At 42.9% G+C, this 15,313-nt stretch overlaps 1 protein-coding gene across 4 annotated transcripts in view; it reads right to left on the bottom strand.

Annotated features, from left to right (window-relative positions):
• The window catches only part of PLCL2 (phospholipase C like 2), a 96,477-nt gene extending 83,054 nt beyond the window's left edge, over positions 1-13,423 (bottom strand). For all 4 annotated transcript variants that reach the window (XR_007888675.1, XM_051611214.1, XM_051611215.1 and 1 more), the window contains exons 1-2: positions 13,175-13,423; positions 11,974-12,502 (exon numbers count right to left, since the gene is read on the bottom strand). Coding sequence is in view for 3 of the 4 variants with exons in the window: in XM_051611214.1 (XP_051467174.1) it covers positions 11,974-12,267 (294 nt within the window). In the remaining variant the exon portion in view is untranslated. The remainder of the gene's footprint in view (positions 1-11,973; positions 12,503-13,174) is intronic.
• Between the last annotated feature and the right edge of the window lie 1,890 nt (positions 13,424-15,313).

The following is a 15,313-nucleotide window of genomic DNA, read 5'->3' as shown; positions in this document are numbered from 1 at the left end:
GCTATGATTTGTGTCTCAGCTAACTGAAATCACTGTACTTCCCCTTCATTACCAACCCTGAAACCTGCTAACATTCTCAGATTTAAATTCCTGCCAAGTTGTTGGCATGAAATAATAGAAAATTATTTTTTTTCCTTTCTAGTGTAACAAATTAAGAGCTTTGAACTGAAGCCTCGCTCTTTTTCTGAAGTTTGCTTGTAAAGAACAGCATTTTAAAATTTTTAAATACCAGAACTCTTTTTTAAACTGGTATGCTTTAGGCCCTCAGATTTCTGTATCCGGTTGTAAGTTTTGAGAATTTTTTAGAATTCTTTATCCTAATTTCTTTACATCTACAGAAATGTTCATAAAGAGTCAGCTAATCAGAAATTTGTGAGAATCTGATTCCTGTTATCACCACAGTGTGTGGATAAAGCTCGCAGGGCCTCTATTCTAACACAACTCAGAAATATACAGTAAGCCCTTTCAAACTGCTGCAACAAATAGTTTAAATATAGGGGAAAAAAAAAAAAAAAAACGAAAAAAAAAAAAAACAACCAGACACCTCACACCACTTCTACTTTCAGCAGCTGAAGTGACACAGCGTTGGGATTTCTTTGCAAGATAATGCTGTTATATCAATCTCGTGGGACCTAAAAATTTCTGGTTATTTTTATCCTTCATTGCTTACTCTTGCCATCTAATAACCTTTTTAATCCTCTAATGAATTCTTCTCCGAGGTGAAATATTAGATGCTCTTCTATTTTCAGGAAGCTATCTGATATCATTGCTATACTTCGTGTGAGTTTCCTAAAGACTAGAAATTGCTTCTTGGCTCTTCTGGACTCTTGACACAACTGTCCTGAAGAGCCTGACACATTATAAAAGCAAAATAAATATATTTTTTTATTAAATAATCCATTAATATAAGTGTTGGGTGAGAACCTTAAAACACAATAATCTAGGACGTCCAAAATACTCAGAATGCATTTATAAAAACAAGATCCTTTCTCTTTCTTTCGTATTTAACCACTATTATAAAGTGAAAGAACTCAGTAGTGCTGTATTTTTCAGCTTTAAGCAATGTCTATGTCATTTTATTGTATGTACTGGGTAAATAAATTAACTCAACCATGGCTATAAGCTAGATGTATTAAATCAGCAATGTTTTGTGTCATCAGCACCATAAAAAGACTGTTTAACATGTTAAAAGATTTCTAACAGAACTTCAGCCTCCTGCAAAGATGTTAATGCCAGCCACTTCCAACAGAAGTATCATCACCAGCACATTCCTACATAGTTCTTCAAATAGAAATTTTTAAATATTTAGTAAAAGGTTTTAGCAGCAATCTCCTATTGCCAATTAGTGACAGTGATATCATTTAAATCTTGGATGATGACAACACTAAAAATAAGTAAACTGCAGTCCAACTTAGTATCACAGTATTCCTAAACCTTCATTATGGCATAGTGGATTTCCATATTTGACTGGCATACATTTAGAATACCATTCTAGTCCTGCACTGCAAAAACAATAATAAAACGGAAGGAAAAAATACATTAAATGGCACCAGAATTAAAAAAGCATAGAAAAGTTTCAATGGGTGGAACAATTAAACACATTGAGGTTCTTTAGCCTGGGAAAAAATATTCTATAAAGCAAATGCAACAAACACCTTTGAATTCATCTGTGGAATAGGGAAAGTGTTCTTCTAACATGAGAACCAGGGGATAGCAGATAAACAAGCAAGCAGATGCCAGGTAAAACCAGGCAGCAAAGGACTTCTTCACATAACATATAGTCAAGAAACTGCCACAGGACATTACAGATGTGAGAAGCTTACAGAAGTCAAACTGGCCTTTGACAATTAATGAAGGGGGGGAAATACAAAATCAAACAAACAAAAACACCACACAACACAAAAAAAGGACAAGAACATAAGGATTATTAAACACAGTGATGTCTTAGCTCCAAACCACCTCAGGTTGGGAGCAGATGTCAGGAAAGGAGGCTTTTTCAATTCTAACTCATAGTGGTTGCTGTTGGAGGCAAGTTAATGAGCCAAAACAACTTTTGGTCTGACCCTGGTAGCCCTTCTTACATTCAGAAGGACTGGCAATTTTTGAAGACAGAGGGCAACAGATGCATCTACCTGAAATTGTGCAGTCAACCTTCATCGCAGGTTCAGGCCTCTTGCACTGGAACCTGTACTCCCTTTCTTACTCCTTTTGGGGATTCACAAGCGAATGTGAACTGTTGCAGTACCACACACAACACAGAGTGCTCCACCCTGTTTTAGCAGTTCGCTGGGGATAGACAGATGTCCACTGTTCCAGAAGAAAGCAGAGAATGGCCAGTCTGTGGTCTCTCTGCTGCTCACGCAGAAAAGCCAAGTTGTGTGATGGATAGGGAGAGACCAAAGAAGGGTAAGGATGAACAGACAAGGTGACACAAACCAGAACCAGGCCAAGCAGGGATAGTAAAAGACTAATGCCATGGATTCTTCCACAGACTACCTTCTAAATCTACAAAATACCCAATGATAACACTCACAACTAGAGGTACTCGCTGCCTTCACACTTGCCACCGCTCTCAGAGCAGATTCCAAATCTGGCTGCCCATTCACTAAAGGAGGATCAAGCATGAACCACACAGTATGCTCTAAATAATTTAAGATGAGGAACAAATAAAGCTGACTAGTGTCAACCACAAGCAATGCTTGTGAGATGCATCACTGCAACTACCACAGTTGAGGAGAATCAATAGAAAAGAAAGAGTTCGAGTTTTACAAACAAATACAACAAATAAGCCATAAAATGCTCTTGAGGGCTTCTGAAAAACTCAAAATAGATAATACTTTTCAAACTCAAACTACTTATGTCTGCTCTAGCTTTCTCCAATATGTGGTAGCAACATGCCATAATTAAATACATTCTCATTTTACGTACATATTAGTCTTTAGGATCCAGACTAGAAATGCTTTTTATAACAATCCACTATCAGTATACCAAAAAAACCCACAATTTAGTTACCATTCTCTTCAAATGACAAAACAAGTTTCAGTTGATTCAAGCTATTTCCAGAAGCAATTCTTAACTGAGTTTTTCCTGCTTTATGTAGAAAAAATGTAAGTACTTGTAAATACATAAATATTGCAAAGTACTATTTCAGCAACTCAGAAACTAAATTTTTCTACTATGCATACATAAAAGATATTAACTCTGCTTCTAATTACAAAAGGAAAAAGCATGGTAGAGTATATAAAGTTGCTGTCTTGCTTGCCTTTTTTTTTTTTAATCAACAGTTGTTCCTATACCATTCATAGGAGTTACCTAAACTCAATCAAAAACTGCCTGTCCTAAAAACACCAACAATAACTTGTAGAAAAAAAAAAAACAACAAACTTTTGACAGCAAGCTCAGCTCCTGTGCTTTTGGTGCAAATTACACTGTAATAATACAAGTAATTAAACAACTTTATTTTTTTTTCTTTAAATAAAAAGTAATTTGCACTTTATTTTAAGGAATCCAGTTGTAAACAGCTGATAGACAATGTCAGACACTTCTGTCATTGGGAACTAGGTAATGAAACATATGAAGCATCCTGGATCGTCAATCATAAGAGGTGCTTCACGAAACAAAAACCACACAAACCATTCACCTGCTGCACAATTTCTCAATCGTTCTTTCTCTCCTATCCTGAAAAAAAGGGCAGTGAAGGATGAGGATTTATTCACATACATGGATGATAATACATCAAAGCACACACAGAACTTTATAATGCTCTTCCTTTTTTAGTGAAGACAAAATAATAACTCTGTCAAGGAAAACATAAATAACACCACCACACACAGGGAAAGGAAAAAAGTTATAATCACAAAAGTTCAACCACAAAAAGTTGAAAATGCTGTGGAAGTGTATTGAAACCAAAGAGCAGCAGTGTTTTTTCTGCTTCTGCTATACTGATTACCTCATGACTTAGAGCAAATATCAAACAATTTTCAGCAATATTAGCAAAGATATTAGGACAGTCATTACACTAGTATGCATAATATCAGTTATCTGCTATATACTTCTAAGGTATTTCTTATATTGAAAAAAATGCAAAATTAACTTTCCTTTAGTCAAGTAAACATTTTTACAGTAGATTTGGAAGTCTGACTTAGTATCTTGTTACTTTCATTACTGTTATTTTTCATTTCATAAAACTCTGGGCTGCTATTCTGAAGAGGGTTTTGTTTGTTTATTTAAAGGCACTTCCTGTCTGCCTGCACTTAAAAACTAAGTACTGCAAACTCCAGACCATGAACATTTGCTATCTCAAAAGATCCCCAAACACAGTATGCTGAAGTACTGAGAGATATTTTATTACTTACTCCAAAGGGTCAAATGACATTCAAAGAAATCCCAGGAGAGGCCTAAATGAATCACAGCTATTTAACCTTCTCAAGATTGCACCAGTTAACACTATGAACCTCAGTTACTGCTGATTTCCAGTCACATGCTATATTGCACTCTTCACTGTCTTGAACACTGATGTTTTGCAAGGACAAGGTCATGGAGGGAAGAGGTAGATTAACTCAGGAACGCTCCTCTTCAAAAGAAAGGGACAGATGAGTCTATACTGACAGTTCTTCAAAAGAAACTAGTTAAGCAGAAATTAAGAGATGTGCCACAGTCAAGAAGACAAGCAACATAACCTTCCAACAGACTGTGCCAGACAATCTCCTATAAAAGGGAGAAGTAAGCAGAGTGATGGCACTACCTCATATTTAAAAGGCATGCCAGATGTTAAAATCAACTGTACAACAGTAGTGAGTCTTCATAAACACAGCTGCAAAACAGAGAAAGATGACAGTTGCTACTTACTCTCCTTAAAGACAAACAAACCAACCCTTTTCAAAGTACACTTTTTTATGCCAACACTGCAATCGAGTAAGTATGTGTACTTACTGTCTGTTATTTTTATATTATATATATTATATATTATTTTAATATCTTTTTCTCATAAACTGTATATCTGAACTAGATTCTGCAATATAATATCATCCAGTTTAGAGGCGGTAAATAAAAATAACTGATTTTTATTTTAAGCATGGAGTACAGCATTTGAACTTCTATTTATAACATAAATGACAAGCATTGAACAAAAAAAAATAAATAAATATTATATATATATAATTTTATTATGAAAACGAGATCAGAATTAAAACTGGCTGTTGACCTGAAGATGGAACTGCTGCATACAGGTTAGAAGGTAAGTTAAAACCAGAAAGAACCTAACACATTGAAGATATGACCTGAAATAATTAGAATGCACTCAGTAGGGCAAATACAAGCTTTTATATTCTTTGTGGATGATTGCTTTTCCCCTTACACAAAGAGGAATAATCAGCCAGCAGTTCTGCATAGAAGGCTCACAAACAAAAGGTGATTAAAAGACAAAGACCATCATACTGGTATTTGTTAACAGTTTATCCTGTAGCAGAGAAGTGGAGCAGAGTAGACTGACCTCTTGAGGTCTCTTCCAGTCCTATTTTATTAAATATTCTTCAATTCACATATGCTGCTGCTTTTTATCATATTTTCCTCTTCTCCATGTATGTTAAACATAAATTATTAGACACCTTTCTTCCCCTAAAAGCTACCTGTTAGTCTATTTCTATTTAGATTTCTGATTTTTGAACACAATCCCTTATCTATGTGCAAAGAGAAACATTTTAGAATCAATGTACTAATATTATAATACATTTTAACTTAATTTGGACCTTAGATAACTGGCAAATTTTATTTAAGGGTGTTTTTTTTAATAAGAGTCAGTGGGAATAATATAAAGATCAGCACCAATATTACCCACAGGCCAGCAAAAGCTGAGAAACTATGCAGTTAACTTGTCCTGTCAGTTTCAGTTTATATTGTTTCAATCTTCCATGAATGCAAACAAATCGTGGGAGCAAAATATTATCTGGGAGCCATGGGTAGGAGACCATTGCTCTAATTTGTAGATTTTTAAAAGTCTAAACTACTAGTCATGTCTTCAACCAAGCCTTATAATAAACATTAAAAAAATCTCATCAGGTATTCATAATGATTTTCAAATGCCATTAAGTTATTTTTCACCACTGAACAGACTGAATATGTTTTGTGGATATTCTAAGGACTTGGGGGTGGAGGGGGAGATGGAGTTTCTATTATTCACACTAGCCAAGCTCTTTACTCAGCCAACAAAAACAGACTGATAAGCTCTCCCAGAAGAGAAGTCAGAGAAGCAAAATTCATCTAAATTAAGCTCCCACTTCAAGACATCTTTTGGAAAAAAAAATACTTGCTCTCCATGGGCTACAGTACATAAGCTAACTAAATTACATGCATAAAGCAAGTATCCTCATGTACACATTTCTAAAAACACCTTTTTCTTTCTTTTGTTGTGTTACATATATCCAACTAAAATGTTTATTACTGCAGTCTAAAGAAAGCAATAATGCAAATAAAAAATTATACCAAACACAATGCATAACATAACCACTCAGTCACTGTGACATATCTCAGTCCAGTATCACTGCTGACAAGTAGTAAACTGCCCAATATATATGTTTAATCTCTATATACAATACTGTACGCAAATACAAGGTATACAGCTTTTGCATGACAGAAAATATGACTTAGGAAGAGTTACTATATGGCATTAAGTATTGGTTTAAAATATAGGTTTTATTTTTAAAAAATCAGGAAACCAGTACACAGTAAGTAGTAGAGGATGAAAAAGGTGGAATACAAATAGTGAAAGATGCTTCTAACCTTCTAATAGCCTAGTTCAGAGTCCAACAAATTGAAGAGAAAGTATCCTCTAAAACGAAGCTCCAAGATTTATGGAGCTGCAGTTCACCATTCAGATCTCCCATACTATCTGACAAACCAAAGAGATGAGATAAATCTACAATAAAACAACAAGGAGAAATTAAGAAACAAAGAAACAAAACTAATGCAGAAACAGCTCCTCCATAAGTCTATGCTTTGGTTGTCTAGCTGAAAGCCTGCCCAAGGTAAGATGTTGGAGTAGCTCAACCATCACAGCCTTGTTTCCTAAATATATCCCTTTTTCTTTTTTTTTTTTTTTTGTGGTGTCAACTTTTATGTCAATTAGCATATGTGCTCTCAGCAAGGTATCTTCTAGGTTTAAGACATTCATGTCTGTCTTCCATCCAATCTTCTGTAACTAGGAAGAATTCAGCTCATATTGCAGAATTTTGTTTCCAAGGGGAAAGAGTCTGGAGAAAGAAAGTGCATGCTTGTTTTCTTCTCCTTCTCTATACAATTGTTTTATTTGAACTTCAGAAATCCTAGCACCTTTGAGCCTGTGACTGTTCCATCATAGTTGTCAAGGTTGGAAGGAATCTCTGAAGATTGCCTAGTCCAAACCCCTGCTAGAGCAGGATCACCTGCACTAGATCACACAGAAACATGTCCAAACAGATTTTGGAGAAGACTCCTCTGGGCAGCCTGTTCCAGTTCTCTGTTACTCTCACAGTAAAGAAGTTTTCCTTATGTTTAGGTTGAACCTTCTATGCTCCAGCTTCTGCCCAATGCCCCTTATTCTGTCACTGGGCACTCCTGAAAAGGGACTAGACCCATCCTTCTGACACCTATCGTTTAGATATTTTTAAGCGTTTATGAGATTCCCCCTCAGTCTCATCTTCTCCAGGCTAAACAGACCCAGCTCTTTTAGCCTTTTCTCACAGGGTAGATGCTCCATTCCTCTAATCATCACGTTTACCTTAAAATATCTAGCACACTGAAAAGTTACTTGGGCATAAAGGCATACATATATAGAGAGATAGATATAAGTATCTTAAAAGCATAATTATACAGGTTTCTTTCCCAGTATGAAGGATGACAGAAAATCAGATAATTTCATTAACTTTAAACTGGTCCAGCAACCTGGCTCCTTTAATACCCTTTTAGATGGAAGCTGAATGTGTATGAACTATTCCTGAGTCTCCATGAAGACTTACTACCATTCCATTGTGGCTAAGGTAATTTAGAGCTGCAGAAAACCTAGATTTACTGAAAATAGTACTTTAGAGTTTACCATGAATGTAAAAGGCTTTATTAAACGCTTTAAAACAGTAACAGTGGTAGGAAATACTGCATGACATTCTCCATATTTCACATTTTGTACATGGGATACAAACAGGTACACAGTATGAACTACAGATCATAGAAGACTGAATGAGGTAATAACGTATGCTGGCATTTTTAAATGAAAAAAAGAAAATCTCTATGCATATGCTGTAGAACTCCCCAGCTGCAGAAAGACACAGATATAGGAATGTTTCATTTCAAAAGCAAAGCTCTGCTGAAAATTATACTCTAGAATATCTACCTGCTAAATTTGGTTCCTCTCTTCTCACAGACTTAATAGTCAGCAAGTACATGACTTTACAAAATAAAAGCATGAGTTTATAACCATAATAAAAAAGGGAGACACAAATTTGTTGAGGTTATTGGCCAAGGCATGTGTTGACACTGAGGTCCATATTACTATATGCAAAAATAAAAACAACCTGGACTTTGCTTCCAGACATATGTTGATGAGACTCCAGCTCACAGAATGCCAAGCTACCTTTCTCCATTTATTTCTTTGTTGTATTCCTAAATAGCTGCAGTCTTTCCTTAGTGTATCTCTACTTATTTTACTACTGTAGCACCTCTCCTAATACAGACCTATTTATTCCAGTGGATCTCCTTCTGCCTAGGTCTATAGTTGAAACAAACTTTGAGGTTCTGTAAGATTTTACTGGAGATCCCTTGGAAGCAAGGAGCCCTGAGGAAACATACACCAAGTCATTTGCTGCTTTAAGGATTCTCAAACTCCTGCCACCTCAGTCTCTTTAAGAAAGATGCGGAGGAACCTCACACAAAAATAAAGCAAGCTCACTGCCAACTGTCACAGCAGCTAAGAGAAGTCCACAGGATGCTTAAATCCACTTTGAACAGCAAGATGGACTCACTGTAAATTCATTTTACAGGAACTGTTGTAGGAAATTACATTATAGGAAACCAAAGCTATTGCATGAAGGAAAATATTACAGAAAAACAGATTAGTGACAAAACAACCTGCTACATACAGTAAGTGGTACATAAATTAGTTCACAATTCAAGTATCTGAAGAGCATTAATCCCACGAATCACAATGTGTTGTCATCATCACCTTTGAAAAATCAGACTCTCATAAATACGGATGAAGAAATAGGAAGTGAAAAAGTCTCAATAAACAGATATGCATTCCCTAGCCCTCAAATTTTGTTCAACGAATGCAAGAAACAAAATAAGCTATCCCTAAAAACTGCTACAACTGAAGGGTACAATCTTTGAACACTTCCAGCCTAAATGCAGTTTACATACAAGAGTGAAAGGCCAAGTAAACTACCACAGTATGACGATCTCATTAGTTTTTTTTCCAGTAACAGCAGCTCTGCTACCTGTCATCATTCTAGATGACACTTCAACCTCGAAGGGTATATCCTCGTGTACCAAACAAGAAAAAAAAAATAATTATGCAGGTGCACAAAATAAATAAAATAATAAAAATAGAAAATAAAAATATGGAGTCAGTGAAAAGAAGAATAGAGAATGCAAGAAAGGAAGGAAAGGAAAAAAAGGCAGCAACTGCTCTGAGAAGAGTTACAAAAACAAGCAACCAATGGAAGCACAGACTAAAACCAAAATAAAATAATTTCTGTGCTCCTGATTTTCATGCACAAATGAGGTTCTGAAGAATTTAACGTCAACTGGAACTATTATTCAAATGTCCATTTTCTGTTTGTGACTGAAAAGCCTACACAGTAACCAGCAGGCAAAACATACTAGATATCCTACAAACGTGCATTTTACAGATCAATTAACAATGTTGTGTTCTGCATGAAGGCATGAAATGTGTATCTGCATAGGACAGAGCCGTTACCTGAGGCTACTCTTTAGAGTCTTTAAGAGCAGTTTTATATCACTGATAGAAGTCATTAATACTCCAGAAACACTTTCCAAAAATAGATTAAATTTTTTTTTTCCACTCTGCTTTACAAACTTTTGCTTGGCAAGAGCAGACAACAAGAAGTATCTTAAGGTTTATGGCTCATGCCAGATTTTCCAAAAGGTTTCATATCAAAAACTAAGCACCTGTGCAACCAGATTCAAACTCCCTGAGAACTGCTGAGCTAAGCAGGCAGAAGAATAGTCAGTATATATGAAGACAAGTAATTTTTCCCAGAACTTTTAAAACAGTCATATCTAAAATAAATATGGACCACATAACCTTGAATGTAGTGCTGTCAGATGTTTCCACTCATGTCATAATTATTCAAACAGTAACACAAAGTTGTAGTAATCAGTTCTTGGCAGCTAACCAGATTACTGCTCCCATTTGCAAAATGGTGTTCACCAGTAATAATACCAGAAAGCTGAAAGATTTTTTATTCCAAAGTTTCTGTAGAAAGTAAGAATCTTGACTTAGGTATTCACAAAACGTAATCCAAAACATACTTCCTTATCTCATGCTTCTTGGTCTTAATATATTGCAAATCCCTAGGTATTGTATCTTTGTCCTGTCCCCAGGGAGGCAGAAGGCTGCCGTATAATCAAATCATACACTATAAAGTAGTATGATGGCATGATACACACTGCAAACAACAGTATTCTTCTTAGGCTACCACAGAAGAAACAAAATAGTGTTAAGAAATAACAGACCTGTAAAAAAATCACTAGCAAATCAGTAAACATGCCATTATTCCAGCAACAAGCTCAGTTGCAACCCTTCTCTGCTGTTATAATGTCTTTAACACACAAAAACATACACGCCCAGTATCATCGCTTGAACAGGAAGGGTGGGGGCAGGCTGTCAAATGTGTTCCACTGCTGACTGCCCTTGCTCTCCCCTTGGTTTCTATAGCAAGGTCGAGGAGATGGTAACATAACTTGAGATACATTACTAGTCTCGAATTTCCACACATGTTTTTCTATCATTCAGCCAACACAACTTCATACACTGATTTTGGAGGCAGATAAATATCTACAAAGACAACAACTCCAGCTTGATTTTGATCTAGCTGATCTTGATTAAACTCAGTTCTTAAGTACCTCAAGTTGTGCTTCATTTTATGGCTAGTAAAGCAGCTATACCAATGGAGTAATTTCTCTGTGTTCTCTTAAGCTTTTCATCAAAGTTGGGAAAGATCACCCAAGACCAAGTGTCATCTCTCGAGAACTGCGGACTTCAGAACTGAGAATGGTACCAGCATAAATAACTGTATTAAAAAAAAAAAACACTCCCATTCCTTCTTCCCCAGTTTACATCCTATCATTGATGCCCCCCCACACTTTTCAAGCTCAAATATTAGCACACAGAGCATGCAGAGCCAAGTATAAAGAAACATGTTTCCATAGGTTAAATATGACACAGCCTACTGTTGAGCGAGCTGTCACTTTTAACAAAAAGAATGCTCCCTATTCCACCTCCTCCCACCCACAACCCAATGAGATCCCGAATCTCTCATCACCTGCTGCGTGCCTGTCACACGCACAAGCCAATGGAGCCGCAAAACTGCACTGCACAGGTGCATCCCAAATAACAAGGATACTGTATAATCCCTGTCTTTCCCCGCCAGGCTGCTGCCCATGCCTGCCTTTTTACAAGCCAGCTAGTTTCTCTTGCCTTCTCCAACAGGAGTTAGAGCCTTCTGTTTTAATAAACCTCAGAACAAGACGCTACCCCAAGTGTGGATGCGTATGAAGCCATCCCCTCACCGTTGTTCACTTCTGACAAAGGACAAGTCACAAATCAAGTCCCCTCAACACAGGAAAAAAATAAATAAATCTAAAAGCTGCCCAGCCTTTCATCTAGAGCCAAGGCTGAGTGAGCCAAATCCCAAGCGCGCATCTTCCTGCCGCTGTCACAGGGAAAGAGCCCAGACCCCGATGGGGAGGAGCAAGTGCGCTTACCTTAATTATGCTGCTCCTCCGGGGGATGCCGGCTTTGCCTTCTCGTTGCTGGCTTGTGGACAATCCTTTATCGTTGCCGCTGCACTCCGGGCTCGCAGGAGGGGCCGATCCCGGCTCCTCGCCGGCCCCCGCCAGGGCACAGTCCCCGTTGGAGACGCGGCCGCCCGCACTGTCACAGCGGGATCTCCCGCCGCCGCCTCCTTCCCCGTCTCCTGCCTTGAAGGCCACCTTCCCCTGGCCCGGCCCCGGGGAGGAGGGCAGCCCCCCGCCGCCGCCGCCGCCGCACTCCGCCATCAGCCGCCCTGACTACAGCAGGAACAGCACCGCGGTCCCCCTGCCCTCCTCCCGCAGCTGCTCGGCGGTGCCGCTTCTTCCGCTTTCTGTCTATTTACGACCTGGGGATTTCGGGCACGAGTCTCTCCCCTCCGCACATCGGGCAGCCGCGCAGCTCCCGCACGGGGGGAGGAGGAGGGGGGGGGGGCACCGCCGCCTCCGCCGCGCCTCGGCGAGCGCCCGCGTCCCGCAGCACCTGGGGGAGGAGGAGGCACCACAGCGTGACCGGCCGGCCCCCGCCGCACCACCGCGCGCGCCCCGCCACCCGCGCGTGGGAGGGGAGGGGCCGCGCGACCTCCCCGCCAGCCGCCACGCGCGGCCCCGCGCGGCTCTCGTGAGCGCCGCGTGGGAGCGGGGTCAGACCCACCCCCCCCCCCCCCCGCAACCCCTCCCAACCGCCCCAACCGCCGCCGGGCCCGGGGGTGAAGGTGTGAGCGGGGCCCGCAGGAACCGCGCCGGCCGGGCGGCTCCGCCGGGAAAGCGCGGCGAGAGGCTGATGGCGGTGTTCGCACCCCAGCGGCGGAACCCGGAGCGGGAGCGCGGAGAGAACTTGAACAACAGCACACCCCGAGCCCCCCGGCCCCAGCCCGGGGGAAAGCCCGTCCCAGGCGCCGCGGGGCCGCCCCGCCGCAGCCCCTCTCCGGCCGGCAGCGGCGGAACGCGAGCCACGCCGCCGCCCCGCGGGGCACCCTCCCGAGGCGCCATCGGCAACTTTTCCCCTCTCCCCGCTGCCTGCCGACATCCAGCCGCCTCGCCGCGGCTGCCGCGGCGGCCCGGGCAGCAGCACCCCCGGCCCTCCGGAGCCGCTGCCCGCGGTGCCTCCCTCCCGTAGCCGGCCCCTCCCGCACGGCGCGCCCCCGCAACCCACCTCGGCAGCACGGTGGCGAGGGGAGCCCCGCGCTGCTGCCGCTGCTGCTGCAGGAGCCGCTTTTTCCCCCGCTCCTCCCCGCTATGGTCGCCGCCTCTGCCCGGAGCCGGATACAGAGAGAAACTGATTCATGTGGCTGCTGCCCTCGCTATCTGCTCCTGCTACCGCCGCCTCCCCCGGGCTCAGTGCTCGGCAAGAGCGGCCCGGGGAAGAGGCAGCCCCGGCCGCCCCCGCTAAGAAACTCTCCGGGCCAGGCAGGGTAAGCAAGGAGGGCTCGCCCCCCGCTCCGCCCGCCGCTGCCAATCACAGGGGCCGGCCCGGCGCGGAGTGGGCGGCCCCGCCGCCAGCCCCCCCTGCGGCCGCTCGGCGCGCTCCGCCGGAGGGCAGGACCTGCCCGCGCCCCGGGCTCCGCGGGGGGTTCCGCCGCACGCTCCCTTCCCGCGCAGACGCCCCGGCCTGACACGGAGGAGCTCGTTCGCCGCCGCCCCGCGCCCAGCTGCATCCCCCGCTCGGGGCACCTCTCCTCCCCGGGGTCGGCCCAGCGCCGTGCCCACCGGCCGGAGGCTCCCGGCGCGCCCTCAGCCCTTCCCAAGCTGCCGCCGGGGCCCCGCGCCCCTCCAGCCGCCGTGACCCCCGAGCGGGCAGGAAGGGCGGAGGGCGGCCCGACGGCCCTTCCCGCGCTCGGGGAGGGACCCGCAGCCTGCGCGGGGCTCCTCCGCAGCTCACGGCGGGCGGGAGCCGGCGGGCCCAGTAAGATACATGAATTAATGAAGGCAAGAGGGTGTCTGGGTGCTGGAGTAATACCGCCAGCTTGCAGTTTTCACGAAGCCGTTTCCCGTGTGTCCGCAAGGCGAGCACAGCCGGTGTTCCGGGAGAGACCCCACCGCGTACACAGTGTTTACATGTGCTGTGAGACAAGAGTGACTGCGGGCACGAGGAGTAACTCAAAGAGCCACACGCTTATTTTTACATCTTGACTTGGCGGCGTATTGCAATAGTTTGATATTTCGTGATGAGGGTAAATAAAGGGAAATGAAAATCCGCAGCTGAGGCACTCGGCCCTCTGCTTGAAATTCAGAAGTTGAGTCAGACGGGGAGGTGGTACACAGAGAGCACGCGCAAAATTAGGAATTGCAGAAGTAGGAGCGCAAGGCGTCAGGCTGAGCAGCGGCACCTGAGGCAGCCCACGCCATCTGACCTTCGGCATCTGGTTGAAGTGCTTCGTGCAGGGGCTACACTTGGATGACATTCGAACAGAAGCACCATGCTTTTAATTTAGGTTCCCCCAGTAGCCTTCTGGAGATCACTGACCTCTGGAGCCTTGGCAGCAGAGATCAGACACCTATCATAGTTACTTAGATAAGACACTTTCAATAACCCCCCCCCTTCAGTGAGCTGGAAATGAAGCAGGGACACTGGAGAGAAGAGTACGTTTCCAATCCTATCTCAGCTCTAGGGCCTTACCAGGGACTGCAAAACGGTGCCTGTGTTAGGGGCCTGCAGCCTTGAGCTGTCTCCAAAGGGAAGGCACCTCCACCTTCTCCTTCAGGACACCGAGGGGCAGCTCATGCCTCCAAAACACTGAGAGCTGTGGGGAGATGCTGCCTTCTGTCCATGCTTAGATTGTTTGGAGCATGAGAGGCCTTATTTCAATCCCCTCTCTTCCTGACAGGATTCACATCCATGTCCCCTCTGCCATTAGGCAGCCACCAACTTCCAGACTGCTTCTGGTGAGAGCATTTTCCTCAGGAAGATGTGCTACACTATAGAAAAGAAAACCAAGAGACACTGGGCCAGGAAGAAGACAGTGCACAAGTGGGAAAGTGACTGCGGTTTAGCAGTAATCTGCTCATAGATGTTATTAAATAATTGTCTTGGTGACAAGGAAAGGACCAAACAACTCACTCTTGAGATGACAGGTCTAGTAACAGATTCAGGAACCCACTTGCTTTTGTATCATGCCGCTCCCATGGAAGAAAAACACTTCAGGTGCATAATACTTACATGTAATAATGTATCATTAATTTCTGGTCCGTGACTTGAAGGCAATATTCTGCCTGCAAGTCTGGACAGTGGTATTCGTCACTGTAGGAAAAAGGGACCATGAAACATGATCTATTTTGGAGGAAAGTATGAACC

This window comes from Apus apus, chromosome 2, assembly GCF_020740795.1.
Source record: "Apus apus isolate bApuApu2 chromosome 2, bApuApu2.pri.cur, whole genome shotgun sequence".
In the NCBI taxonomy this organism is placed as follows: Eukaryota; Metazoa; Chordata; class Aves; order Apodiformes; family Apodidae; genus Apus; species Apus apus.
Note: the sequence above shows the minus strand (reverse complement) of the source record. Positions and strands in the feature narration are given on the sequence as shown.